General features: G+C 38.0%; 1 protein-coding gene across 3 annotated transcripts in view; it reads right to left on the bottom strand.

Moving 5' to 3' along the window:
- Positions 1 to 26,724, bottom strand: part of mbtps1 (membrane-bound transcription factor peptidase, site 1) — a 30,608-nt gene that overhangs the window by 1,537 nt on the left and 2,347 nt on the right. The window contains exons 1-22 of one of the 3 annotated variants that reach the window (XM_036212490.1): positions 24,951 to 25,366; positions 19,403 to 19,892; positions 18,723 to 18,986; positions 16,193 to 16,408; positions 14,907 to 15,017; positions 14,053 to 14,162; positions 13,843 to 13,959; positions 13,479 to 13,546; positions 11,919 to 12,021; positions 10,414 to 10,565; positions 8,985 to 9,146; positions 7,515 to 7,659; positions 7,249 to 7,437; positions 5,683 to 5,852; positions 5,492 to 5,607; positions 5,261 to 5,417; positions 3,230 to 3,354; positions 3,077 to 3,154; positions 2,848 to 2,988; positions 2,640 to 2,771; positions 302 to 428; positions 42 to 190 (exon numbers count right to left, since the gene is read on the bottom strand). In XM_036212490.1, the coding sequence (XP_036068383.1) occupies positions 42 to 190; positions 302 to 428; positions 2,640 to 2,771; positions 2,848 to 2,988; positions 3,077 to 3,154; positions 3,230 to 3,354; positions 5,261 to 5,417; positions 5,492 to 5,607; positions 5,683 to 5,852; positions 7,249 to 7,437; positions 7,515 to 7,659; positions 8,985 to 9,146; positions 10,414 to 10,565; positions 11,919 to 12,021; positions 13,479 to 13,546; positions 13,843 to 13,959; positions 14,053 to 14,162; positions 14,907 to 15,017; positions 16,193 to 16,408; positions 18,723 to 18,986; positions 19,403 to 19,598 (3,028 nt within the window). In that variant the 5' untranslated portion in view covers positions 19,599 to 19,892; positions 24,951 to 25,366. Of the gene's footprint in view, positions 1 to 41; positions 191 to 301; positions 429 to 2,639; positions 2,772 to 2,847; positions 2,989 to 3,076; positions 3,155 to 3,229; positions 3,355 to 5,260; positions 5,418 to 5,491; positions 5,608 to 5,682; positions 5,853 to 7,248; positions 7,438 to 7,514; positions 7,660 to 8,984; positions 9,147 to 10,413; positions 10,566 to 11,918; positions 12,022 to 13,478; positions 13,547 to 13,842; positions 13,960 to 14,052; positions 14,163 to 14,906; positions 15,018 to 16,192; positions 16,409 to 18,722; positions 18,987 to 19,402; positions 19,893 to 24,950; positions 25,367 to 26,724 lie in introns of those variants that run through there. The other 2 variants (XM_024281526.2, XM_036212491.1) reach the window with 2 other exon arrangements.

Here is a 26,724-nt window from a genome sequence, read left to right as displayed (position 1 = left end):
CCAGATTTAGAGGTGGGATTCATGCACTCCTAAAAACTGACTTTTGGTTCCTGGGTTACCTCCGGGGATGTCCCAGGCCCCGCTCTCCCCCGGGGACAGGGGCCGGACTTGGGGCCGGTACGATTTCACGTTGGGGAGAGCCACTTTGTCCAGATCCACAGACAGGAGCTTCTGGTGTTTCCACAGGTTACTGAGAGCAGACGGCAGAGAGACAGCTGTCAGATCAACGGCACTCTTAAACCGGTGACTTCTGGGAAATGCGGTTACTGGCACGTCATTGTTAGATTGACTGAAATGTTACCTTGGGGCCGTCTCATTAAGTGGCTGGGGCTTTGCCCATGACAGGTGAGGACAGGCTGGAAGGGGGCGGGGCTTTGGGTCTCCCAGGTGAGCCTCTAGAACTTTGGAGTAGCGGTAGAGGTGGTTGCCTGGTAACAGAATGGGGATCCATTAAATTCTCACAGAAAATGGAGAAACAGGAATTCACACATTTGATCCATAGAAATTATTTTTGCCTCATTACAGAGTTAATATGAATTTACCCATCAATCTCATCCAAAACTACCTGATTAAATTAAAATAGAGGAAAAGGCATGACCTGTAAAACAATAGAAGGCTGAATAAAGGTCTATACATTTGCTGAAGTGCTTTTGAACCAAGAAATTGAACCTGCAACTGCTGGACTCTGAATTTGGGGCTTGAAGGCTTGCTGCTTCCTAGATGTGATCGGGGCTTAAAGCTGGGTCAAGTACGGAGGTCAAACTCCTTTAAAGCTTCAGTGAGTTAAGGACCCTCCCCCACCCCCATCACGCCCCCATCCTTAAATTAATCAATACAAATAAACTTAAGACAGTTAAACAAGCAGAAAATTGGACAAATATTGTTAAATGGCCAATAGTATTATGCTAAGACAACACTTATCCTAAACAAAACTCCATGATGAAAACTGTGTTTTGGCGATTTAACCATTTTTAGTGGCATTTTTCTGATGAAGCAGGACATTTATTAAGAAAATTAAGCATAAAACAGCATTTATATTTCCAAATTGTTGTGAATCAGAAGCAGACGAAAAAATTCAGTTTGAATTTCTAGTTAAAAATATAGTTGTGATGTAAAAAATATGCTGGGCAGGCCTTAAGCTCCCTCCTCTGCTCCCTCGGATGACTAGATCCATGAACAGCTTCATTTTCCTCGCTGTAATCCGACTCAAAACTGTACATCTGGATAGCTCCAATATTGATTGCCATTGCCAACTTTTCTTTAACTAATTTAGGAAATATTTTTTCAACACTCAACTTCATCTGATTTTTACAACTAAAAAATTTTCAGCATTGGAAAAAAACCCCACAAAGATTAAATGTTTCATATGTATGTTTGAGAAAATAAAGTGTTTCTAACACTGCTAAATGTAGCTGAACCGGTACTTTTAAATGGTGCTTGAACGGGTGCTTTCCAGGAACATTTCAGTGTGATAAAGCAGCGTGACAGGATGAAGGAGAGCTTGAATGCAGCTAAGATGCTTTATTTTTTTCTTCCAGAGAGTCTGCACTGCAGCGCTGCATCTCAGTTTTCACACAGGGAGAAGTAAACACGTATTTCACCACTCATCACCACAACAACTGTCTTTTTTCAGAGCATTGTGCTGTAGAGCTGCTCAAGAGACTCAGTGTGTCGTGCTGCCAACTTGTGGTCGGGGGTTTATGTGGAAAACAAGACATTTTTGTTCATATATAATTAACTGAACAGCAACGTTCTAAATCAATACAAGTATCCCTAAATTAAGTATTGCAATACTTCTTTGAATCAATATTTAATAACCTTACACCCCTACTAATTAACAATAAAAATGTGGTTTTAAACGCTACTTCCTAAGTTAATTTAAGATATCTTGAAAAATAAAACTTAAAATGGTAAACACAAAGATAAATACAGGATGCAAAGTTTACAGGGTTAAGATGAGAAGTTGATGCTTAATAATACAGGAAATATCTGGTTATGTGCTAGAAGCTAAATGATCTAAAGACAGTTTTAGAAGACTAACATAAAACAATACTACAAATACTAACAAAATGCTGCGCCAAATTAGAATTCAGCAGCTAAAAGGAAGAATTCAGCAAATGCAATGTTATACTTTATATAAAGTACTAAAACAATTTGAAAAGCTGAAAAAACTTTAACAGTGACTTTTGGTAATGGATGTCAGGCTTTGTTTGGTTTAGTCACCCTAAATCCACTTTAAATGTTGGGTTTTTTACAATTTTAAATGAATTATGTCTTATAGGAATGAGGATGAGTATTCAAACATGTAAAAAAAAACTCTAGATTAAAGTATGTATATAAAGTTGGCTTTTAAATAAAAGTTATCAATGATTTAATGCTTTCTAGATATAGTATGTGTATAGAAATAAAGATATGTAAAAATAAGCTAATAGCAGCAATGTTTTTATTATGATTAATAGTTTTACTTCCATGTGTTTATTTCTGTATTTAATGTAAAGCACTTTGAGGTGTTCTATATTAGGAAGTGCTTTATAAATATAGTTAAATTTGAAATGACTACTTCAATAGAAATCAGTTCAAACTTGTGTCAGCACCGCTGTTGTGTTTGGAAAATCCAAACTAATCTAGTGAATTCTCACCTTCCAGTCTCTGTGGCAGTGGGTGCTCTGAACCAGTGGGAGGCGCTACTCTGCTGTGCGAGTGGCTGAGGCTGGGAGGGGTCATACTGTAGGAGGTGTACTGCAGCAGCGCATCCAAAAGCCAGAAACAGTCTGCAACATCAACAGGAAGAGATTTTAGAAAACTTGTAGGAAGAGCTTCAGCTGAGATTAACCTGATGTGCATCACCTTTCTGTCTGTGGCTATCGTCAATACAGTTAGAATCTCCGTACAAAGCGATCCGGCCGCCGCCCTCAGACGGCGTTTGGTACAGTCCTAGGATGGGAACTCCCTCCACCACGGCCGTCTCCTGCTTTAACACCTCCAGACCTGTGAACAGCCTCGTATTAAAACAGCTCCTGGCAAAAGTTCACCTCCCTGAGCCACGTTTAACACTTGAAAAAAAAGAAGCAGGCACCTTGGTCCTTCAGGTTCTTGGCAATCACAATCCCATCTTCTGGGAAACGGGCGATGCTGCAGCCTGAGGCGTAGTACACTTAAAAAAAAAGAAAAAAGAAACATCTCTTACAAAGAGTCAAAGAGTCACCAGGTGCTTTTAGAAGGTTCTTACTGTCATGATCCGCCAGGCTGAAGTCTCCCTCATACAGCCCATCGCTGAAAGCCATCCCCCACACCGAGATCAGGTCGTTCAGAGCTGGTACGTTAGCGCCCCCTGTGTCCGGCATCCACCACTGCCTGCAGATTGGAATGACAAAACAGACGCATTAATTCAAGTGTGGGGAGCGGAATAGAATGAACAAATCCTAGCTGCTACCACAAAAAATGCTCCACTGTCTGCATAAAAATGATTTCAGGCTATTTAGAAGGACATAAATAACGACAATGGCAGAGCGGAGCCGCCCTCTGTGCTGCCTGTCACCGCCACACTCATCAATCCTGAGATCCAATGAAGCCGCAGCTACACTGAAATACAGCTGCAAAAAACACATGAGCTAAAAGAAAAACCTTAAGACTTTAGTTAATAACTAAATGACAAATGTTAAAAGAATAGTACAATATGTTGTTTTAAAACATGAAGAATATAAAGTAAAAGTTAAAAGCAAAAGTTGAGTTAAAAGTTGATTTTAAAAAAGAAAAACAAGCTAAAATAAAAATTGAGTAAAAAGCTAAATAAACACATAAAACAAAGTTTGGAGTGAGTTTAAAATCAAAGGAAAAAAATGAAAAAAAAACAATATTTTAACTCTAGTATAAACTTAATACCTACATTTAAAGTAAAATCAGTATAAAATTGTATTAAACCAGGTTTACGTTCAACTGCTTTGCTAGAAAGTAAATTAAACCTAATAATAAAACGTAATTATGAAAAAATATGTATCAAAAATGAATGCGGTTCACGGTTTGAGCATCATGGGCGGCCAGTTTCAATGCTAAATTAATGTACAGACACAATCAGAGGTCCTGCGGTACGTTTTGTGCATCAAGCGTGGCACAAGGGTCTGGCAGCAGCATATTTTGGGCCTCACAGTGCATCGAAAGTTTAAATATCACCAGCAAGGAACAGCAAATCACCAAACTGCGTCACACAGGGACGGAAGTACAGCTGTAAGCAACCGTCATTCAGATGGTGAACCTCACCATACCGGGAGAATATCTGAATGACATTATGAACCCAGACATGGGGACGTGTAGAGCTCTTCAAAATAAATAAACATGATCTCTCAACATCATCCATGTCTTCCATGTCAACGACATATACTTTCAATGCTGCCATGTAGCGACAAGGCTGAACATTTTTGACATTAGCTCCTCCCACATGTATCAAGAGCATCAAGTTTATGACCAGATCTTTGGGTCAAGCAATGAAAAAAGAGAGGCAGTAGATGCAAATTTGACGTGTGAATCGTGTTTAGTGTGACCGCAGTTTAAGAGTCCAGTTTAAATGTACATTTGAAAAGAAAATATCAAAATCAATTAAAAATTAGAGCTTAAAGCTTCAAAAAACTAAATTTTGCAATTTAATGCACATTCAGTTTAAAGAAAAAGTAAAAGTGCTGATGTGGAGAAATTTCCACACTAAAGTACATTCATTTCATTTATGCTGTGATAGATTGTTTGGTGGCCTTGGGAAATTATTCCATTAGACCTAATTGGTCTAAAAACATTTGTCACTGGCAGAATATTCGCTCTGTGTTCATCCAAACAGCTCCAGGTTTCAAACTGAGTAATATCACAAAAGATTATTTTATTTGTGTTTATTCGAATCTCCTTCAAGAGACTTTAGTGAGAATGACTGTGTATTGTTAAGAGAAACCAAAATGTTTACATAAGTTTTCATTTGGTGGTCTGGCTTGGGATTTTTAACTAAGGATAAAAGTGGACATAAGCCAAAAAAAGGTAAAAAAAACACTAATTTACCACAAGCTTTGAAAAAACACGTCATCCAACTGTCCGCTTATTAAATGCAGCTTTGAAACATAACATTTCTATTGAAATGTTATTGATTTAGACGTTTTCTCTAACCTAAAAACCTTTTTAAGCTCCAGAAAAACCGAGTGTCTTCTCATTTTGAGTGAAAAACAGGACGTTTATGACGCTGACGTAAGCCATTGATTGCGTTCTGCTGAACAGGTGCTCCTACCTGGTGTTCTCGTCATAGAACTTGACCTTCCTCATCACAGACGTGTTGTACCAGTCACTGAAGATGATGAGCGACAGGCCGTTGTCGACGTCCCTCCTCAGCTTGGTGATCTCCTCGGGGAAATACTCCTCCTCACTGTCAACCATCAGCAGGGTTCCTGGAGGAAAGCCAGCCGCCCTCCATCAAACAAACTTCAAAGTGCAACCATCACACTTTTTGGCATTTTCGTACCATACTGGCTGGCATCAAAGCATGTGATGGGGGCTCCCAGCACCTCTACAAAGTAACCCATGCTCCTCAGGTGCTGGTACATGTCCCTGAAGTTTGTGTGGATGTGGTCTCCGTTCCTAGAAAGGCAGAATCGAGCTTTGAGAGGAAACCTGAAAATCCCACAGATGAAGCTTGAAGCAGCCGAGACTCACCAGTCCAGCGGATCGTTCTTCATGCGGAGGTTGTCTCGGGGGAAGTACCCGGGTGGGTACCGCAGGTTGTGGTACTGGTCCCACAGCACCCTCTTGCTGCGAGGCGGGGTGGGGACGATCTTTACCTTGATGGGCAGCTTGACTGTGGAGGTCAGCTCTCCCACATCTGACTGCAGTGAAGGAGCAGAACAGACGAGCGTCATTACAAATGATCCAGCCTCGTTTCACAGCAGATCTGACCTCCAAACATGACAACAAAGATGGATGAAGGCCAGAACAGGAACACTTTAATCTATTTTGTTTTACTGCTCAGAAAGAAAGAAAGAAAAAACTAAAAAAATGTTCTCCTCAAACCTTCATTATTTTTTAGAAAAAATGGAATCAGGAATGATCAAAATATTCCATCAGTTTATTTATAACATTAATTTTGGTAATGGGTGTCTAACTCCATCAACACAAACCACAAAAAACAACAACAACTCAGACTCATGATGAGCAAAAAACTACACTTATTTTGGTCTTATAAAGATTAAAAACGTCATTGGTCAAACTACACCCCCTGTTGAAATGAAGTGGTACTGCAGCAATGTTGCAGTACATTATGTACACTTTTACATGATTGTCTACTAATTGGGTATTTTTACAGGTAAGAAATGTATGTTTGTCAAAAGATTTATTTAAAAAATTAATGAACTATTTTATTTTGTCTTTGGAAACGTTCAGCTTGAGATTTATTGTGTAGAACCAACAACCAACCTCAGTTCAGGTTCATTAAAGTGAAGAATAATGGAAGTTTGTCTCGCTCTGTAGATCCCGAATTCATGTTAAAAAGTTCAAGTCAAATACTCCCTAAATTCTAAAGATTGAGTTGAGAAAAAGTGTAAACGGAGGGGCAGTTCTGTTTTCTGTTTTTTATCTAAATTTGCCATATTTTCCATTGTAAATATCCTTGCTTTTTCATGTTATAGAGGAACACTGAATTTGAGATGAAGTGACAAACACTTTTTAAGGAAGAGCAAAATCTGCAGTCTGTCAATTCTGATACAAACAGAAAAATCTCAAATTAGAAAAAATAGGAAACCTATTGCCCAAAAATACTTTAAATCAAATGATAGGAAATCAAAATCTAATCAAAAGAATATGAGTTGGTAAACAAATGCATCAGCAGCAGACTGAAATCAGTTCTAGTGAAATAGTTAAAAGGTCAAAACGAAACATATTTTTGCATGTGCAGATCCAAGAAAGAAAATAATTTTAAAAACAGCAGCAAATGCATTTGGTTGCATACGGAAACAGATTGAATGTTCCATCTGTTACATGGCCACAGATGAAAAGGGTCCATCTGTAACCAGGTTGTGAATGTGTTAACCCTTAACAAGCTGGACTATCTGGACAACATTAAAGTAAATGTAGTTAGATTATAATCTTTTTAATCCAAGCAAAGTTTTTATTGCAAAAGATCTCCAATAATGAATGAACAGAATGAATTAACATAATTGAAAATTATTGACACAAAAAAGTGTGTTACTAAAAGTAGTATAGTATTTTAAGTACTCAGTGACTCACGTCGTTCTCTGCAGGAGAAGCCACCGTGACCATCACGTGGCCCTGAGCCACCCCCTCCCACGACGCCGCCTTCTTGGCCACAGAGATGGACACGGCCAGATAACCAGCCCACGGCCAAAGCACGGGGGAGTACGAGATTGCCACATCGATGTGGTCGCCGTTCTGGGGGAGGTACGGCTGCCAGATGGGCTGGAAGGAACAGAGAAGCAGTTTTGAAGAGGACACAAACAGGTTTTCTGCAGATTTAGAAGAAGCGGTTGGCTCACCTTGTCGATGATTCTGCCGGTGACTCCCATGCCGTTGAGGATGGTCACGTTGACGATGGTGGGCATCCCTCCATAGTAGATGGGCTGAGAGCAGTAAGGCCACATGTACGGACACTCTGTCAGGTCGATGTAGCTCGGAGAAAGGCTGTGAGGAAAAACAGACGTGTTAGAACAACCTAAAAGCTACTTCCAAGGAAATAAATGATAAGCTTACATTCCAGGCTTTATGAAAACAATCAATGTCCACTAAAGCTGCTTGAACTTCAACTCACAAATATATATATATATATATATATCTTTTTCAAGGGAGACCTTAAATACAATCATCTTAAGAAGGACTTTTATTTGTCCTTCTCCTTTTTTAACTTAAAAAAATACTAAAAGAAATGTCAAATTTCAGTTAAAAAAAACATTGAAAAAGCATCATATAAGAAATAAAATCTCAATGAATTTATACTAATCTAGTCAACTTAGGCTTGTTAAGATGGTAGAGGTTAGATCTGACTCTGCACATTGCCTTTGGGGTCCCTGAAGGATCAATACTGGTACCTAAATATATTTTAATCAGTCTGGCCTAATCAAAATTTATAACTGTTAAGCTTGTTTGGTAAATAAGTAAATATGGTTTATTTTATGTGCAGTCAGGGGAGGCATATATGGCTATGCCTCACCTGCAAAGTATAGGTTAAAAAATTAATGAATAAAATAAAACAAATATACTTTTTCTTTAGAAAATTTAAAAAAATTATACATTTTTAGAAATTTTAGACATCTTTTTAATAACTTTTTTCTGAGCGTTTCTTTGGTGTAAAAAAAAAAAAAAAAGAAATAGCAAATTTGCAAATTTCTTGTTCAACTACACAAAAAAAGCGTCAGAGAAGGCACTGGCAGACCATGTCTCCCCTTTACTTATTTGGTTTCTCCATCATCATAATTGTTTTTTTAGCTCTTTGCTTATTTCTGGCCAACTGTCTGATTACATCGGTGCCAGTTTGTTGCCCAATTAGTCTTTTTATATGCTAAAAATGCACATCAAAATGCACTAGCAGTACCCCTACCTCAAGGCAGAGGGCACTAGTGATCCCAGAGGGTTATTAAGATCCCAGAGGATTATTAAGATCGCAGGCCAAAGAATAATAGCAGCCGTCCAGCTATTCTTTCACATTGTTTAGCAGGATTTTCTAAATAGAGGATTATAATGTCAAAGGTTCAAACCCAGGAATTTGTTTTAAGACAAGAGATTCTTCCGAGCCAACTTTAAGTGGAAGAGGTGTGGCTTTCCAACAAGTTCATTGGTGAATGGTGAGAATGGTTGCCATAGAAATGCTGACTCCGACCAACTTGGACCAATCACTGCTTACTAACGTCTCAAACATGTGTTTTGAAATTCCCACAATGCACTGCTGTGACTTCACAGAGTTGTGCTTCAGAGTTGTGTAACTTTTGTGTTTGTGCTTGTTGGGCTCTCACCTGGCCTGCGGTCTGTAGCTGTTCAGGATCTGGTAGGCTCTGATCAGGTCCAGTTTCCCGTGGCCCTGCTCGAACATGTTGACCCCCGGCAGCCTGCGGGCCGAGGCGATCAGAGCCTGCTTCATGGATGCCGGGTTCACCAGCTCGCGGTTCAGGACAGTGCTGCGGAGCAGAGGAGAGCGGAGGTTGTCATGGTTTCTGGTGTAGGTCAGAAGTGGGATGGGCTGATGTTTGTGAGGATGTGACTGAGCTCGGAGCAGGGAGGGGGCAACTGCTGCCAACAAAGGTGGGGTGGTGTTTAACGCAGGAACATAGGCAGCCAAACCAGCTCAGTTACAGCTCTGCAACAAGAGGGCTTTCACTGCAGCCGAGACATTCATCAGAGACACGCCTCCCTGCTCCTGGACACATTTCACCTCCTGCTCAAGCAGGATTACAGAATAAGGTAATTAAATTGTCAGGCCCCACATATAACTCCTCCACAGGTCAGGAACAGGCCTCACACTCAGAGTGTGATCCTTCAGCTGCAGCAGGTGAGCCGGAATATCAAATTAAAGGGTCGGGTCTCGACAGAAAACCTTGTGACCTGTCTTGAATAAAAGACACGCGGATTGACGGAGATCCGCTATATTCTTATGCTCCTCATTACAAGAAAAATTCATGCAGCGAAGCTTGAAACCACAGAGACCTGGATTCACAATCTAACCCAGAGAGACAGGTTAGTATGACAAGGTAACATCCATCAGAACGATCAGAAAACCCATTCAGACCTTTTCAATCACACACAACTGTGTAATCTTTTCATAAAAAAAAAAAAAAAAAAAATCACCCCAGGTGACTTAAAGTGCTATGAATATACATACAAATAATAGTTTAGAGCAAGAAAAAATAAATTCAAAAAATGTATAACATAAAATAGAGAAAAAGAACAAATAAAAGCATTGCAAAAATTAAGTTTAAACATGAATGAATGAATGAAAAGCTGAATAAAAAGCTTTATTAATCCTGAAGGAAATTTAAAAGCGGCCAATAGTAAAACTCTAAAAACGAAATAGTGCTTCAGCATTTATGTATCTGTAATTAGAACAGAAACACTCTTCCACAAAAGTGCATTCATGCACACTTTATTTTTTTGTTTTGTACAGCAGCCAAAAGCAGAAACACAACTTTTCCAACAACAAAACTCTTATTTCAGATGTTTATTAAATGATATTCGCTAAAAACTATGTAATTGTTTTGAAGTATTTTAGAGTTTTTGCAAAAATGCTTCTCCAAAGTTGCACTTTTTGCATTACTTCTGTGTTAGCTTCATGTCTTCAAAAAAAGCTGCAGAAAAATCTAACTTCTTTTATTTTTGTCTGACACTTATTCTGAAAAATCCTATTTATTTTTGATTTAACAAATAAAAAAGTGGGGTTATGAAACCGACCTGGCCAGGAGTGTGACAGCCCCCGCCACCACAGGAGAGGCCACACTGGTGCCAGACAGAGAGCGACATCCTTCCTTCAGACCAGAGCCCCGAACTCCAGAACCGTAGGTGACGATGTCGGGTTTTACTCTGCCGTAGCCCCCGGGCAGCTCCTGCACAGACACGACACGCAAACAGAGAAGATTAAAATCAAATGACAGAATTTGGTTATTAGTTTGACGTGAATATAAAACATAATTGATAATGAGAACAAAAATTTGGTATCAAATACATTCATTATTGATGTATTGAACTATATCGCTTTGTGGACTGCCTAGTTTTTGCTGAACACTCTTGTCAGAAAAATCTTGTTATAAAAATGTGTCTATAAATTGTTTTGCTCAATATAAGATGCAACTTGTGGCTTTGTGATCTCATTAAAATAAGATAAACTGTTATTGTGAGAGCCTGACTGACGCCTTAGCAATTCATTGTGTTTGTTTTGTGCAGAACACACAAATTAATATTTCAAGACAAACACATGAACAAGAGGGCTTTGTGTGCATGTGATAAATCCTCTGTTTTAGTCAATTATTTAATGTACAAATAATGTGCATATAAAATAAAATGGTTTTCTGATGTTTGTTTATCACACTTTGAACCTGCACTAGAACTAAACCTATAAAAATTAATTTTTTCAAGGAAATAAAGTCTGAGACACAAGTGTTGGATTAGGTTCATTCTAAAGGCCATTTAAAACTTAATTTCCCCAAGGGTGCCATCCCAAAGGGATTAATAAAGCAAGTCTAAGCAAGTCTAAGTCTAAGTCTAAAACGTTGTATATTATTAGTTTATGGCAAGAAAAAGGGGCAATTTTTGTTTAAAAAAAGTAAAATAAGATCTTTATGAAGAAATGTGGTATTTACTACTTTGTTCATAAAAACATATAAAAAACATCTAATTAAAAGTTTACTTTCTTAAGTTTTGATTGTTTAAGTAAATAGAACAATAAAACTAATTAATATGATAATTAATAAATACTTTGCACATAATTTTATGTGCTGACTGATTTATATCCAAAACCATATTAGGCATTTCTTTTTTAAACTCTTTACAAATAAAATAAAAAATACATTTAGCATTTAAAACTGCAGTTTGTTTTTATTAACTCTTCTTTTTTAAATTATTTTTTTCCTTTACAAAACAGTTTATTTTTTTGGCAAAACAGATGACAAATTTGAAATAATGAGGACATTGCGGTCACATTACTCATTGTATTATAGCATCATCAGATTCAATGTCTCCTCACTTTTAAAGGCTAACGGGTTTTAACTTTTACCAAGCCTTGCCAACATCAATTTCTAACAATAACAGGACTATCTAGGTGTTTTAGCAGTTACAGGTTAAAAAAAAAGTAAGTTATAACACATGTATGCATTACATGAAGCAGCCAGGTGTCTGCCTCCATCATTGTGCAAGCCTGTGCATGTTTATGTTTGAGTTTGTGCATGGTTGCAATAACTCACCCATGTGGTCATCCCTCGAGAGGAAAATCTAGCGATGTTGTCCTCAAAGTCAATTCCTCCGACCCCAATCACGTCCATCTGGTCAGCTGGATTGTTCAGGGTTCTTTCAGAAGAATAAAAAATGGTATTTTACAGGACATTTCAGAGAATGCTAAACACAGAAAATTATTAATAAAAGACAAAATTATTAACAAAATATTATTTATTAAATTCTTATTTTAAATGCTTAAATATACAGACTTATGAAAGACAGATTTTAAAGTGGATCAGACAATTATTTTGAATTAAAGAGATAGCAAACTATTAAAAAAAATCAAAACAGTCAACAGGATACTCAGTGGCATTGTGGGAGAGTGTCCGCCCTGAAACTGGAAGGTCCTGAGTTTAAATCCAGTCATACCAAACACTAAAAATGGGACCCGATGCCTCCCTGTTTGACACTCAGCATGAAGAGGTTGGACTGAGGGTTAAACCACCAAATGGTTCCCTAGTGCGGATGTGTCTGCAGCTCACCACTCCCCCAGGAGATGGGTCAAATGCAAAGAACAAATTTCACACACTTAGGTGACAACTACTGAGACTCTAACTTCTTTCTGGCAGACAATAAAAAAACGTCTCTTTTTGTAGTCAAAGTACCAAACCAAAATGTTGTTACAACAGAGACACTTGAGTCTTGTTTAAAAATAGAATATAATTTAAACTAATCTTTCGTGATAACCTGAGTGAGCTCTGCACTCAGCATTTTGTGGGTGTCCATCGTATTTAAGTGGCAAGCACTCCCAACTTCTAGATGCTCTCGTGGCGACGGCAGTTTGTTCTAAGCACAGAATTAGTATTCATCGGGAGGACCTGGGTTTGAATCCTGCATCTGTAATCGTGTTGTGCAAATTTGGAATTTTATTGATTCTTTTGCTAAATTACTCAAAGCACATTCCTATAAATATTAATCAAATCATCAGGATAATTATCTAGCTTATTTAGATTTTAGGATGTCTTTTCCTTATAGGCAGGATTTTTTTTTAATTATACATGGATAACACAATTAAATCTAGTCTATTAAACCCTTGGTTTAATACTTAAAAAAAGATGTTCATAGGAAAAAGTTGTACGATGTTTTAGATTTTGATATTTTATGGCCTTATGCGCACCAATTTTCATGCCTCAGTCTCAAAGTTGTTTCCTAAATGTGGCAAAGCAACCTCTGTTTCCGGCGGCTACACCCACATTATGAACCTTATCTCTGTGAATGACAAACTGCTGTTTTTTCCTTGTAAATCCCTTCATTTCATTACATGGAAACTAAGCCAGTTTTTTTTTTTTCACAGTTCAATGACAGCAACCATTAAAACCTGAAATGTTTTTATGAACCAATGTGAGGCTAAACATTTCTGGCTTTTAGGCAAGAGCAATTTGTGTTTCTATGGCAACATGTCTTGTAAAATTGTGAAATTTGTTTTTTTTTTTTTTCACGGGACAAAGCATGCGACTTACAGATGCCTGGTAATGGCACCAAATGTTGTTATTGGTACTTTAAGCTGTCAGCTGGGGAAAAATACGTACCCATACAGAGGCCCGTCGTTCCCAATCGCAGAAACCATGATGACCTTGTTGGCTGTCAGCTCCCACACCTGTCAGACAATTAAAAGCAAAATAGATATAAAGCAGACATGGTATTACAACCACTTTAACAGCTATGCTGTTTTCAAGCTTATTAGTGCATAGCAGGCAGACAAAAAGCAGTTTCTGAATCTGGAATGACCTGTTTATTGCTGACAGCTTATGAATACATTGAAAAACAGGTGTTACCAGAAGGAAGAAAGGGTGGTTGGACAACTAATCTAGTTATTAGTAAACCAGTGACCTGTTTATCATCTGGATTTTGACAAATGACTTAAACATATTCGCTTATATCCAGAATGCACACCTTGTCGACAAATGGATGGTCCATGAAGTCAGGTCCTCCGATGCTGAGGTTGAGGACGTCGATCTTCTTCAGGATAGCGTAGTTAAAAGCATCCAAGAACCACGATGTGTACGAAACCTTAGAGCAACAAAACAATCAGCCAAAGAAAAATCTCCAAGAACACGTTTAAGATTACACTCCATCCAAATAAATAGAAGACATATTCTTTACCTGGTTGTTGGTGAACACCCTGAAGATGTGCAGCTCTGAATCGGGGGCAAAGCCCTGACACTCCCTCATGCTGGCTATTACTCCTGCGACAAATGTACCATGACCCAGCCCTGGAAAACACACACCACAGATCAGAAAAGCTCTTTTTTATCCTCAGACTGTAGCACAGTCTGCAAAATTGGGTTAGCAGTCGATATATTTATACTTTTCTACTCAGTTTTAGGCATGTTGTAGCATCTATGTTGTGGATACAGGGCGTGATGTAATATTCATTTCTTATTCTGTTGTAAGTTTTTCACAATGCTGCTCAAGATATTTACTTTTTTTGCTCATCTATTTAAGGTTATTAGACATTTCTCACATGGTTGAATAAAAAGACATCAAATCCAAAAACCAGTAACAACAGAGCAGTCACCCGTTTACATCTGGATGATGTTCCCATACCAACTAAAGAAACAAGAATCTAAAATATGCCATCATGGAAAAAAAGACCAAAAATGTTTCTCAGATAAATACACAGAGGAAAGAATCTGTTATTATACCAGTATGAAACAGCTAACACGTATGCTAACAAGCTATATCAGGAGGACTTGCTTGTCTCGTGATTGTGCCTTATTTATTTTTGTTTGTTTTGGCCTGGATTAAATTATATCTCTCAATGAAGGTTTCTTTTAAATATATCCTGCCTATGGTTTTGGATTAAAATTTATTAAAATATTTTCACGGCTTCATGGATTTTGGATCATGATCCTCTGTAGTCCCTCAATATTATCACATTAATACGCAGTTTTAAGTAGAATAAACATGTTCAACAATAGAAAGCGGATCAGCAGACTGGTGGTTCTCATTCTCACCATCGTCCAGAGTCTTCTCGTTCGTCCAGTTGGTCCTTTCCTTCACGTTCTTAAAGTGTGGATGTTTCTCGCTCAGACCCGTGTCGAACACGGCCACCTTCACACCAGAACCTGGACACACATCACGGTTTTTTGGGGTACCACTTTAAGCAGCCATGAAGTAGATGTTAGAAACTAGAAAGATATGTTTCTGTCTTTGATTTGTTTTTATTTGAACAGTAAAAATGCTAAACCATTTCTGTGTCTCGTGCCGGGGCTACACAGCGTAGAGGCGCCCCGGGTACAGCAGATGTGGGAGCTCTGAATAATATGGAATGAGGTGCCACAGACCAACATAGCCTAAGCCCAGGAGAAGGACATCTGTGATTTCAAAACCTGGGCAGATAGAGCGTGATAGCCTTGGCAGGCATTTAGGGAAAACTTTGAAAAAGGAACAATAACTTTTGGGGAAGGTTGATCGTAACCCTCACCTTGTAAAAACCACACAAGCTACATCAATGACAACCCTAAAAACTCCAGTCCTGGGAGAGGAAGACAACTATTTCTGTGGTATTATCTTTAAAATTGAAGCTTTAACTTCAGTATTTAGATTCTTCTGACAACCGTAACTCTTCAGCAGTTTATGTAATTAACATAAATCCAGTGGACTCTGAAGGTGAGAAAAGCAGCCTTACAGTAAAGAAGTGTTTCTGTAAATTAGCTGATTCTGTCGTAGAGAAAAGCCGTTTTGCGCCGTTATGCAACACTTAACTTTAGCAATGTGTTGCAAATTGGTGCAAAGTTGATAACAGTCAAAGAAGTATGACAAAGAGTGTGTTATTTTGGTATATTTAGGAGTCTACCCTCCCTCACCACCCATGCACATACCAAAATTACATAATTTCCATTTTTGACAGACTGCCCTTAAATTTGTGCTACCTCTATAGTCTTGTGGTAAATATATGCTGCATGTTGCCGTTTTGTTTTGTTTTTTTTACTTTAGGATACATTTAGTTGTGTGCTTAATGCTTTTTTGTCCTGAATTGACAATCAGACCAAATACTGGAGGAAGAACACAGAAAACTTCATTTTTTACTGAATGCATCTGCAGTTAGAAAAAAAAGTTGCAAACTAACCTTCCATAAAAGAAAGAATAAAGTTCAGGTTTTAGCTGGGTCAACAGTGTAATATTCAGTGATGTATAAATAGCGTCCATGTTAGCCTGGAGCCTTGGCAGCCTCTAAATGTGAGTTCACTGTAACAAAAGTGTGTTAAATTTGATCAAGACTTCAGGAACGAGGTCTCACCAGTGTGTCCCATCTGCCAGAGCACATCTGCCTGCAGGATCTGGGCCACGTGTCGCGGGATTGCTCTCAGCAGCCGCCGGCTAGAGTGGCGCCCTGTTGCGTGCCAGAAGCCCGAGCCGAGCGACAGGCTGGTTCTCCTGAAAGGCCGTGAAGACTGCCACGACTGCCACTTCGGGGTCACGGGTTTGGCGTTGCAGGGCGCCGCTGGTTCAGGTGCTGTGGAGAGAACACGCTTCTGCTTAAAATAAAGCTGCAAAAACACGGATGATGACAATCAAGCTTTGCATGATGATCTTCTGTTATCGCTGGTCTGATCTTAGATAAATAATACAAGTTAGACACACCGCCCTGATCTGAAGTAATGGCTTCACTTTGTGAATCAGAAGAAACAAATTATCATCACAACATTAGCAAGTCAGAGGGGCGCCCGGCTCAGCAGTTCACTGAATTTCAAGTAGGAGTCAGGCTGGGGGCAAACGGCTTCTTTTAATCTTTCATTGATGCTCAGGGATGCTGATTTATGAAGCCAAACAGACAAGCAAGATAACTGCAAACATTAAAAACCGAATCAGAGAAATCTATGTGCCCCAAAGCAAAGGCTGAACTGATTCCTCCGTAGATCGTACACGGCTTCAGCTTCCTATTTTCTAAACCCGTTCAGTGGCAACCAGCTGTTTTAAACCCAACCAGGTGCTTCTATTATTGTTTTTCTACCCCCCATGTGGTAACAGAGTATTCATTTTTGCTTCTAGATTATTAGTATTTGGAATAAACTCAAAACATAGGAAAAAAGAGGTATGACTTTATATTTATAGGTCACCTCCCACCATGTGTTTTGCACCTGTTAAATTTTGAACAGAAATTCATGTCTGCAAACACACTTTTTACCTGCTCTCTTTTCACACAAACATGACAAGACGGTGCAAACACAAACAAAAATTTAATTCAAAAAAAGGTTTCGACTCATTCACACTAAAATATAAGCTTTATGTGCGGACCTAATGAGACGGGGGTATTTTTCCTCTCTGTACACCTTACCTCACTTTGTTCTCTTCATGAATGCAGGCTATGTTGTAAGTTACTAAGTTATTTTGTAATCCATTGCTTCTTTGTTTAATGTGGGAGTTTTGTCCTAAAATAACCAACAAAGTAGTAATTTTTTAGTATTTTAAAATGAATATAGATATTAAAAGGCTGTAAAAATTCTCACAACACACTTTTTTTAGTGCTGGGCGATATGACGATACATATCGTGTGGGTGATAGAAAAGTGCTATTTCTCTTCTATCATTTTTTTAAATTATTTTTATTGCTAAACTTTTGTCCAAAATGTGTTTTCCTACTAAGAAAAAATTAAATGTTGTGAACTTTAAAAAAAAATGTTTCTCATTTGTAACTATTCAATTACATTTTACTTGAAAAAATACAATCAGATAAAGTCAGTAATGACATATTTATCAATTATTTTTCAGAGAACAACTGAAAATATACTTTATTGTGGTATATCGCTATATAAAAAGTGAATGGCGTATACTTGGATAGCGCTTTTCTACCTTCCTTGCAACCCTAAAGCCCTTTACGGTCACAGACCCATTCACACATTCACACACTGGTGGTGGCTTTATATCGTTAATGTGATATAAAATAATCATGATGTACAGGTTTTCCCATAACGCCCAGCACTACACTGACAAAAAAGTGTCATTTTCTCAGACATAGTTTCTGCAGAGCCCATTTCCCATCATCCAACTGTTTATCTGCTCTCCCATTAACTTAAAGCACCTAATGCTCCCAAACTAACATTATTAGTACAAAAATGGCAAGCAACAAAGGTGCTATCCGGCTGTACAGTTTGGAGCTGGATGCCAGCTCAGATAAAATAAAACAAAGACGTTATTGGTCTGCAAGTGAATGCAGCAGAATGTAACAGAGCATGGAGCTTGTGGGCCGCCCATTGTAGCACCTCAGAAATACAATTTTGAGCTTAATTTTCTTTATGTAGGTCCTCTATCCCCCCCAAAAAATGCAACAAAAACATGTTAAAATCACGTTCTTTTTTGGGTTGGTTGAGCTGAAAAGGTCTCCACCCTGTTTTTGCAAACACATTTTCAAACACTAAAACTGTTTTTATATGTCATTGCAACATACCCCCTCACACACACAAACACACACCCCCACACACCCACACACCCACACACCCCCACACATTCTGGGTGTTTATGTTGAGGCGGGTGACACACTGAATGACGTCCTTCTTTGCCAGACTTGGGGCGTACCTCCTTAGTTGGAGCAAGAACCACCACACACCCACCTAACCCCAACTCAAAATGAGTAAACACAGACCTTTTCTCTACCCGTCCTCCCCCACACCTCAAACTCACAAAGTGGCCCACACCTCACATTAAAATACACAATCCTCTGCTGCAGCACAAACACTGACCTAGCAAACAAAGAGCAGCTGTGTGCAGCAGCAGCACCACCCACCAGCTCAGAGTCTCTCTCACAGGGGTGTCAGCGCAGGGGTGACTTACAGGAAACATATTTCAGGGTGCGGAACACTTTGCGTTGCGGGGTCACCCTCTTGATGTAAGGGTGGTCCTCCAAGGTCAGGAGGCTGCTGGGGGAGGCCTGGCGGATGTGGACCAGCTCGAAGTCGCTGGGGAAGTCGGAGGCGGGGTTTTCTCTGGGAACGATGTGCCACTCCAGCTGTCGGTCGCGGGAACTCCGAAGGGCGCTGCTGATGTACAGACTGCGAGCTTTGGCGGAGAAGTAGCCCGTAAACGCTACGATGTACTCTGGAGACGAGAAGACAAGAGGCTTTAGAGTCTTTTGATTAAGCTTGTGTTCCAACGAATAAACATATGTGAAATCTGAAATGAGTGACCCTTTCCTCCACTGAGTTCCAAATAGGAAGTACCTGCTATGTCCAAGAAGCCAAATTCACATAGACTTCAATTGAGAAATAAACAACTGTTACTCAGTCATAATATTTGTCAGAATGACCATTCTTGCTCTGATACTTTTCTTTAACATGTTTTTGCTAATTCTAGTTTTTTCAGAAAATAATGTGTGAATAGTCACTTTCTTCCTAAAATAAACAGAATTTTTTGTTTTCATTATGATCATAAATATGTTTTTGCATTGAGTGACTTGTTGGTGGGGTTTATACTTCAGGACCACCATGAGTTTCAGGAGGATGAAGTGTTCTCACCGTGTTCCACCACCTCAGAGGAGAACTCCAGCTTCAGGGTGAGGTGGGAGCAGTTGGAGCCATGCGGAGAGGAGAGGGGATCCAGAGTGGAGCCGATGGTGGGCTTGGCTCCTTGCTCCGGCTCCGTCCCCACTGCAGGCAGAAGGCCCGCCAGCAACCCCACCACCACGGACGCCAACACGGAAAACAGGAGCATTCTGAGCTCGAAATAAGACTTTCGGGATCAGCCGAGACGAAGGAGCATTTTCAGGTCCTCAGCTCCAAAAACCAGTCCATTCTGTGAGAAGCCCGAGCAGCTAGAATAATTTCTTTCGGCGTTTTCTCTCCATGGTGGTGGTCCAGGGTGGTGGTTCAGCGACACGGCTGGAGGAAGAGCAGAGTCGCCATGTTGAAGAGTCAACGGAGCAGAAAACAGAGGGTGGAAGGCAGAGGGTGGACGGGCAGCGATGGAGAAAGAGGCTGTCACTTCGTAGCTTTTCAGAGATCCTTCCTGTAAGAAAAAAAGACATAAAGCTACAAATGAGAACAGAACCTCAAGTGAAATAAACTTTATAAAGAGGCCCATTAGTTTTGACATTGTTATGTGGAGTTTTGGTGCAATACTGGTGAGTATAAAGACAGATTCTCATCTCCTCGAGGTGCCACATGCACCACTTTGTGCATAAAGGAGAAGATGCTGACTTCTGTTTCTGCAGCTGCTACCTCCTTCCATCAGGGGCAGAGCTTGAACATTTTATATGTGAGGGAGCAGAAGACTTAGGAACAGCGTCAAATCAAAACAGCAGTGGAAAGGCTGTTACAAATGAAAAAAACACAAAATCTGACTGTTTTATTGCTATTATTACTTGAATTTCAATTAAATATTGCTTTAGCCATTTGTGCAATGGCTACAAAAGTTTGTAGTGATGTTTTCTTCATCTTCGTTAATAATGATCCTGATATTGACTCAAAAGAATTGAGAGGAGACAAAGTTTTGGTCTGCCCCTTCCTTGCACTGTCATGCATCAACCCACTTCAGCTCCAAAATTACCTACATTTTCATCTACATGAAAGCAAAAACAAAAGTGCATTTATACAAATATTGAATACGTTTTACAGTGCATTTCTATAGGGCTGGAAAAAAAAAACGCATGTATTGTGAGAAAATGTTAAAATACGTAAAATATATGAAAACCATAACTACAAGTAAGAATGTCCTGAACCTGCTGAAAATTTGGATATCAATATTGCAAAGGTTTTAAAAGTGCATTTCTGTGGAGCTGAAAAATCGTATATATTGAAAAAAAAAGTTAAATAGCGTAAAAAATATAAATGCAACAAGCACAACCAAGAATGTCCTTAATATGCTGAAGGTGCAAAGTTTTTAAAGAATTTCTCCCTTCTATGGGGCTATCACGTCACATAAATTCCGTAAAATAAAAACTAATTAAAATATATGAATACCAAAAGTACAAGGAGTAATGTCCTGAACGTGCTGAACATTCTGATACCAAGATTGCAGAGATTGCTGAAGGTGCGTGTAAAAAACGAAGGGAATGGGCGTAAAGAATATTAAAGAGAAACAGGATCACAATAGTGTGAATGCTTACTAAGCATTCACACAAATAAAGTCTTTTGGGATAACATGGTGTTGTTTGTGCAACACAGGACGCAGCAAAGTAGAGCTCCTGATTTTAGTTCCTGATATGAAATCGGAGAAAAACATATTTTGTAACCTCTTTTAATGACTTTTTTTGCAATTTGTATTACAAAGTTGAACCTCGAGAGGAAAGTTCTAAGAAAAGTTTGGTCAAATGTAAAAAATAGCTGGGTTTCCACCACCATATCTGCAAGAATACATTGTGACAATTCTCTTAAAACCCAAAGTGCTGATTGGTAAAGGCAGAAGTCAAAAGCAACCATTTTCAAGACATTAAACCCCTGAATAGAACGGCAGTGTGCTCCTACATGGTCTGTTTCTTAAATGAAAGAGAAGGACAGCTTATGAAATCTGAGTGCTTCTTATCTGCAAACACATGAAAACAAGCTGATAAAACAGTCAGGGTTAATCTCTGCTCGACCTCAGCTCTGTCTGAATCTACTCCTGTTTTTTTGGAAATCTCCAAATCAAGTCTTTTGAATTCGAAGAATGAAGTCTTTGTTGGATTTCCAGTCCCGTAACGTGGCTCTCAGAGATGGGAGTGGTTCTTCTGCTGCGCTGGGTGCAGAAAGATGCAGAATGGGGCATTAACCAACTACACCTCGCTTCTCAAGGGTAGCCCATGACCTCATCTGGGAAAAGCCTTGCTACTCAAAAGAGCGTCTGTCCAAGATAAAACCTAATCTGACCCACATGGATCTGATGTCTCTGTGTCAAAAACAAACACAAAAAAATACTGAAAAAGCTCTAACGAAAGGGGTAAAAAACATTTAACTTAAGGGATCCTTTCATAGAAACACCTGAAGCTAATTTTCAGCACACCTGTTTCCTCCTCCGTGCACTAAATCAGAGCAAGTATGAGATTATGTTCATCTGGCTTAAGGCTTCAACAATGCACTGAAACACACACTTATAGGCACAAATCATCCTTGAAAGCTGCTGGAGCAAAATTACATGAGTCCACCTCCCTGACCCTCACCGCAGGGCCAGAAGCGACTAGAAACGCCACTTTTAGGCCTGATTTGATGGAAAACGAGTCCTCATTCTGTCCCATCACTGCTGTAAAAAAATGTCTAATGACACTCAATATTCCTGCAGCCGGGATTTATGTAATTTAAGCAGCATTAACAGCAAGTAAACAAGTCTGATGTTCCTGTGGGGACGAAACTTTCAGCAGCTTCAATTATCAAATAACTTAAGTGTAATTTACTGCTGTCTAATTACGGCTTGTTCCCTCCATGGGGACACGGTGACACGAAAAAATATGTAATTATGGAGAGCACTTTTGGAGCCAACATAAAAGAAAAACATATACAAGTATATGAGAATAAAGTTGTAAAAATGTTAGAAATAAAAGTCAACATTTTACAAGAATAAATTCATACAATTAAGCTTTAAAAAGTTGTAACTTTTTAAGGAAAAAGTCATGCTTTTTCAAAAAATAAAAGGTTACATTCAGCTTTTATGTGTAAACAAAGACAAAAGAACATTACCTATTTATTTATGTTGCAGACACTTCTGAGAAATCAGATTAAAATCAAACCGCTGAAGAATCAGCTGAATCAGCTGTACTGTTTTTGTAAATACACCACTTTTTTTTTTACATTAAATTAAAACTTTTTTTCCAAAAAGGAATGACTTTTTTTCTTGTAAAATTAAAATAACTTTTCAAACAGTAAATTTACTATGGTATTTTTTTGTAAAATCTTAACTTTTTTTCTAATACCAGAATTGTAAAGGTCTTGCTTCTTATAATGTTAGAACTTTTTCTCCTATATTTCCTTATTTATTCTTTTTTGATGCCCTAATACTCCGCTGTACACTGCAGAAGGATTTAAACATCAACTTAACTTTAACAAGAACCAAAAAAAAACAAAGAAAGAAGAAGATTATAGTTGATAACCCGTTAATTTTGCTAAACAGCCGGAAAAAGACATTTGCTTTAATGTGATCCCATAATAATAGTAATAATACTATTCTAGTGCTGCAATTTAGTGATGATCCTTCTAATACACTTGTTAGTTCATAATCTTGAATTCAAATATTAAAATAAAATTAAGAAAAAGGTTTTCAAATTTGACTGTTCATTTCTATTCCTTTCTGTTGTGGCTGCAGGAGGGCATGCTGGAAGCTAAAAGTAAAATCATTTTCATGGCGTTGCTAGATATTATTCGAGAATAAAGATCTAAAAATGTTCAACGTCATTTCCTGTTACTAATTTTTAAATATTTATTTTTATTTTGATGCCATATCTGAAATTATAAATTAAGGCCCATAATAATAAACATCCTTGAAGCTCAACTATATAATAGTAACTTTGCTGAAGTGTTTCTGTGACTCAATAAGGCTTTTGTGAACATCAAACACAAAGAATGCTCATAACATTTGCAGGGCTTATATACAATATGTATTCAGGTCAAACTCAAGCTTGATGTATGTGCAGAAAAGGCTGAAAATAAACACTTGACTCTCCAGGCACCATAACAAAGAACATGCTGTCCAGGAAGCAACATAAGGAATCCAAACATAAAAAACTCTTATATCTCACTATTGTAGAAACAAATAAAAAATATTCAAGAAAAAAAAGATGCTAAAAAGTTCTAAATATACTGACTTGTAAATCTTTTTTTTTTCTTCCATAAATCAGAAAAGCAAATATTGTTTTGCCAACTCTTTTTGGGGGTAAATAAAAATGCTTTTTCAGTATTTAGGTAATATGGGATGAGCATATCTTCATCCTCTAATTTCTTACTCATTTAGGGATTTTTTTTCTATAGCGGCACAATAAAAGATTAAAAACTTAAAAATGCATTTTCTAAAAATGTTGGAATTTTTATATTAGTGCAAAATTGAAACTTAAATATAAAAATTCTTGTCAGTTTATTTAATTATATACTTCAAAATCAAGCTTTTAAAGTAAACGTGAATTTGTTAATGTTTTTCCACATTCTATTTATACCTTTGCATGGTTGGATAGCACATAAACGTATCTTCATAAATGTGTAATCCTAATAGTTTACATATTTAAAAAAGTTTTCCTAAAGGTGTTTTGACTCTCAAAAATCAGTGATGTTACATTTTCTTTTATAGTCAGTTTTCACGTGTATTTTTCTTTTAAAGATAACAAAAAATGTTATATAAAATAAATTCCATCTACACTTTTAAACCTTCAATGTCTTGTCATTAAATGGTTTGGGTACCAACCCTGTACTCAAGAGAACAAAACCTAAACACCCCCATCTTTAGCCTGTCATCAAACATGTATCTGAGGAGGTAGATAATATAATTAAAAGCTGGGAGTTGATCCCGTCACAAAGGAGAAAGATTTATGACCAGATCCGGTTCGCAGCAGGATCTCTGGCTGGAGGAGAAAACAGAAAAGCCCTGAAGATTGTAAAAAAGGTGATCAGAGATCACATGAGTCAACATGACACAAAACAGGCCCCAAACCGACAGAAAAAACTCATTTTAACCAGTTCAAAAAAAAAAAATACTGTTTAGTGCAAAGCTTTAAGGTGGAAGCCTGAATTTGAATGGACAGCAGCATTAACAAATTATTCTCACTTTCAATGACGTCTCAGTTACTCTTAAAACTGAAGACAGAAGGAAAAACTAAACTGACTAGCTTATTTTAATCAAAACGACTAGCTAAAATCCAAACTGCATCTACATAGCAAACAGCAGCACAACATATGGTGAGGAAAAATCAAGAATTTGACAGAAAACATGATTACTTTACAACTACAAGCGTTCTAAAAGCGCAAAATACAACTTTAAGCTCATTTCTGTAAATTGACTGACAAATGTGTTAATTTTTCCCCCGATATTTACTTTATCACATGTACAGTTAGCTCGCTAGCCTAGCAAACCTTTACGGTTCCTGGTGGCGTTTCTTCCACATTTACTCACCGAGGATCCAGACTGTGTATGTCTCAACTCCTCTATACCGTTTATTTGCTGTTTACTAGCGTGTCTCTGCTTCCCGACAATCTCGGTTAACGCTGTTCGATCTGAAGCTAGCTAAACGCTCACGAACCCTGCAGCCGCAGGACACTGACGTCTGCTTGGCAGGGGATGCCAGTTTGAAATCTCATCCCTCAAATCGGTTCAAAACTTTAGACTAACTTTGTAAAAAAAAAAAAAAAAAAAATTGTAATTTTTAAAAAGTAATTTAATTTAAAGAGTGTTGATGTTATTATTTATTATAAAAGTAAAGGCTAATTTGTCATACAAAAAGGTTTTGACAACGTTTATGTGTGAGGTTAATAACACCAGATCTGGCAACTCAACTAAAGCTTTATTTTGGACTCTACCACCATGGCTCTTTTTTGCTAGTGTGGGCGCTGATAGCTGTTTACCACTGCAAGAAAAAAAAACCTTTGTACTTGGGGATTTTTTTTTTCTTAAAAAAACCCAAATGAATAAAAAATGAAACAGAACAGTTTCTAATAGGTTACATCATTTGTTTGCCATGGTCAAATTTTTCATAGAATTCTAGTTTTTATTTTATTTTTATTGGTTCCGTCTCAAAAAGGAAGAATTCCTAATTAGACAGAAAAATATCAAAACAAGGAAAAGAAAATGTATCAATCTTATTTAAAAAAAAAGAAAATTACATCAAACAAACAATACTGTGTAAAACCTTTTCTGCAACAAATAGGAAAGTAGTTTGAACATTAATGCATCTTAAGCATATTTAATATTATTATTTTAAGAAAAAAACATTTATACTAAGTCATGAGTGAGTTAAAGGACAGAAAAATTATCTTGTGTAAAATTGACAAAAATATATAGGTTAAGGACGAAAAAAAAAACATATTTACTTTAACATGGACCAGAATTGTTAACATTTCTGCTAACAAAACAAAAACCATATTAGTGCTTCCAGGCAGAAGAGAAAGGTTTATGAGTGCCCCCTACTGGACTGAAAATGTTCCAAACCTACTTGAAAAACCATTTGACTTAGAGTAATGAGTGATAGTAATTTTGTGTCATGAACATTTTTATAGCAAAAAAATATGACTAATCTAATTTTAAAATTATGCTATGCAAATCTAAACATTTTGCAAATCATGCAGTACTGAAAACCTGAACACTTTCCTCTGTATCCTCCTCACTCACAGCAGCCACCAGGTCCTCTATCCCTTCATCCATCAATGTCACTCTTCCTAACGTTTCCATACCATCTCAATCTGATTCACTGTATTTTTCTCCAAAACATCTAACTTGAGCTTTACTTTTGATGGGTTAATTCCAGATCCTCTCCATTCTCGTCACTTCCTGGGAAAAAGCTCAACCTCTGCCTCTCTGCTGCCTCCAGCTCTGCCTCCTGTCTCTAAATCAACAACATGGCTGCCCTCATCACTCTTCTACACATTTCTTTCTATTCTTGTTCACTCTTTTGTCAAAAATCACACCTGAAACCTTTTTCCACCTGTTCCAACCTGCATCCCGACACCTCCTAAAAGCAAATACTGCACATATGGTTCTCTTCCTCTGCATGAAACCATAATATTGCTCCCAAATGCTGACCCCTGACCTCCGTCTGGCTTCCACTACCTTTTCATCAACTTTATTCCTTTTAGTTCCCACAACTATGCATGTCTCCATTTTTCTTAAAATAAGCAACTGTTTTACTCTGTGACCTCCAATATTTGCCAGCTCTGCAAAATTCACCTCGCAT

Source organism: Oryzias melastigma, linkage group LG6, assembly GCF_002922805.2.
Source record: "Oryzias melastigma strain HK-1 linkage group LG6, ASM292280v2, whole genome shotgun sequence".
NCBI lineage: Eukaryota > Metazoa > Chordata > Actinopteri > Beloniformes > Adrianichthyidae > Oryzias > Oryzias melastigma.
Note: the sequence above shows the minus strand (reverse complement) of the source record. Positions and strands in the feature narration are given on the sequence as shown.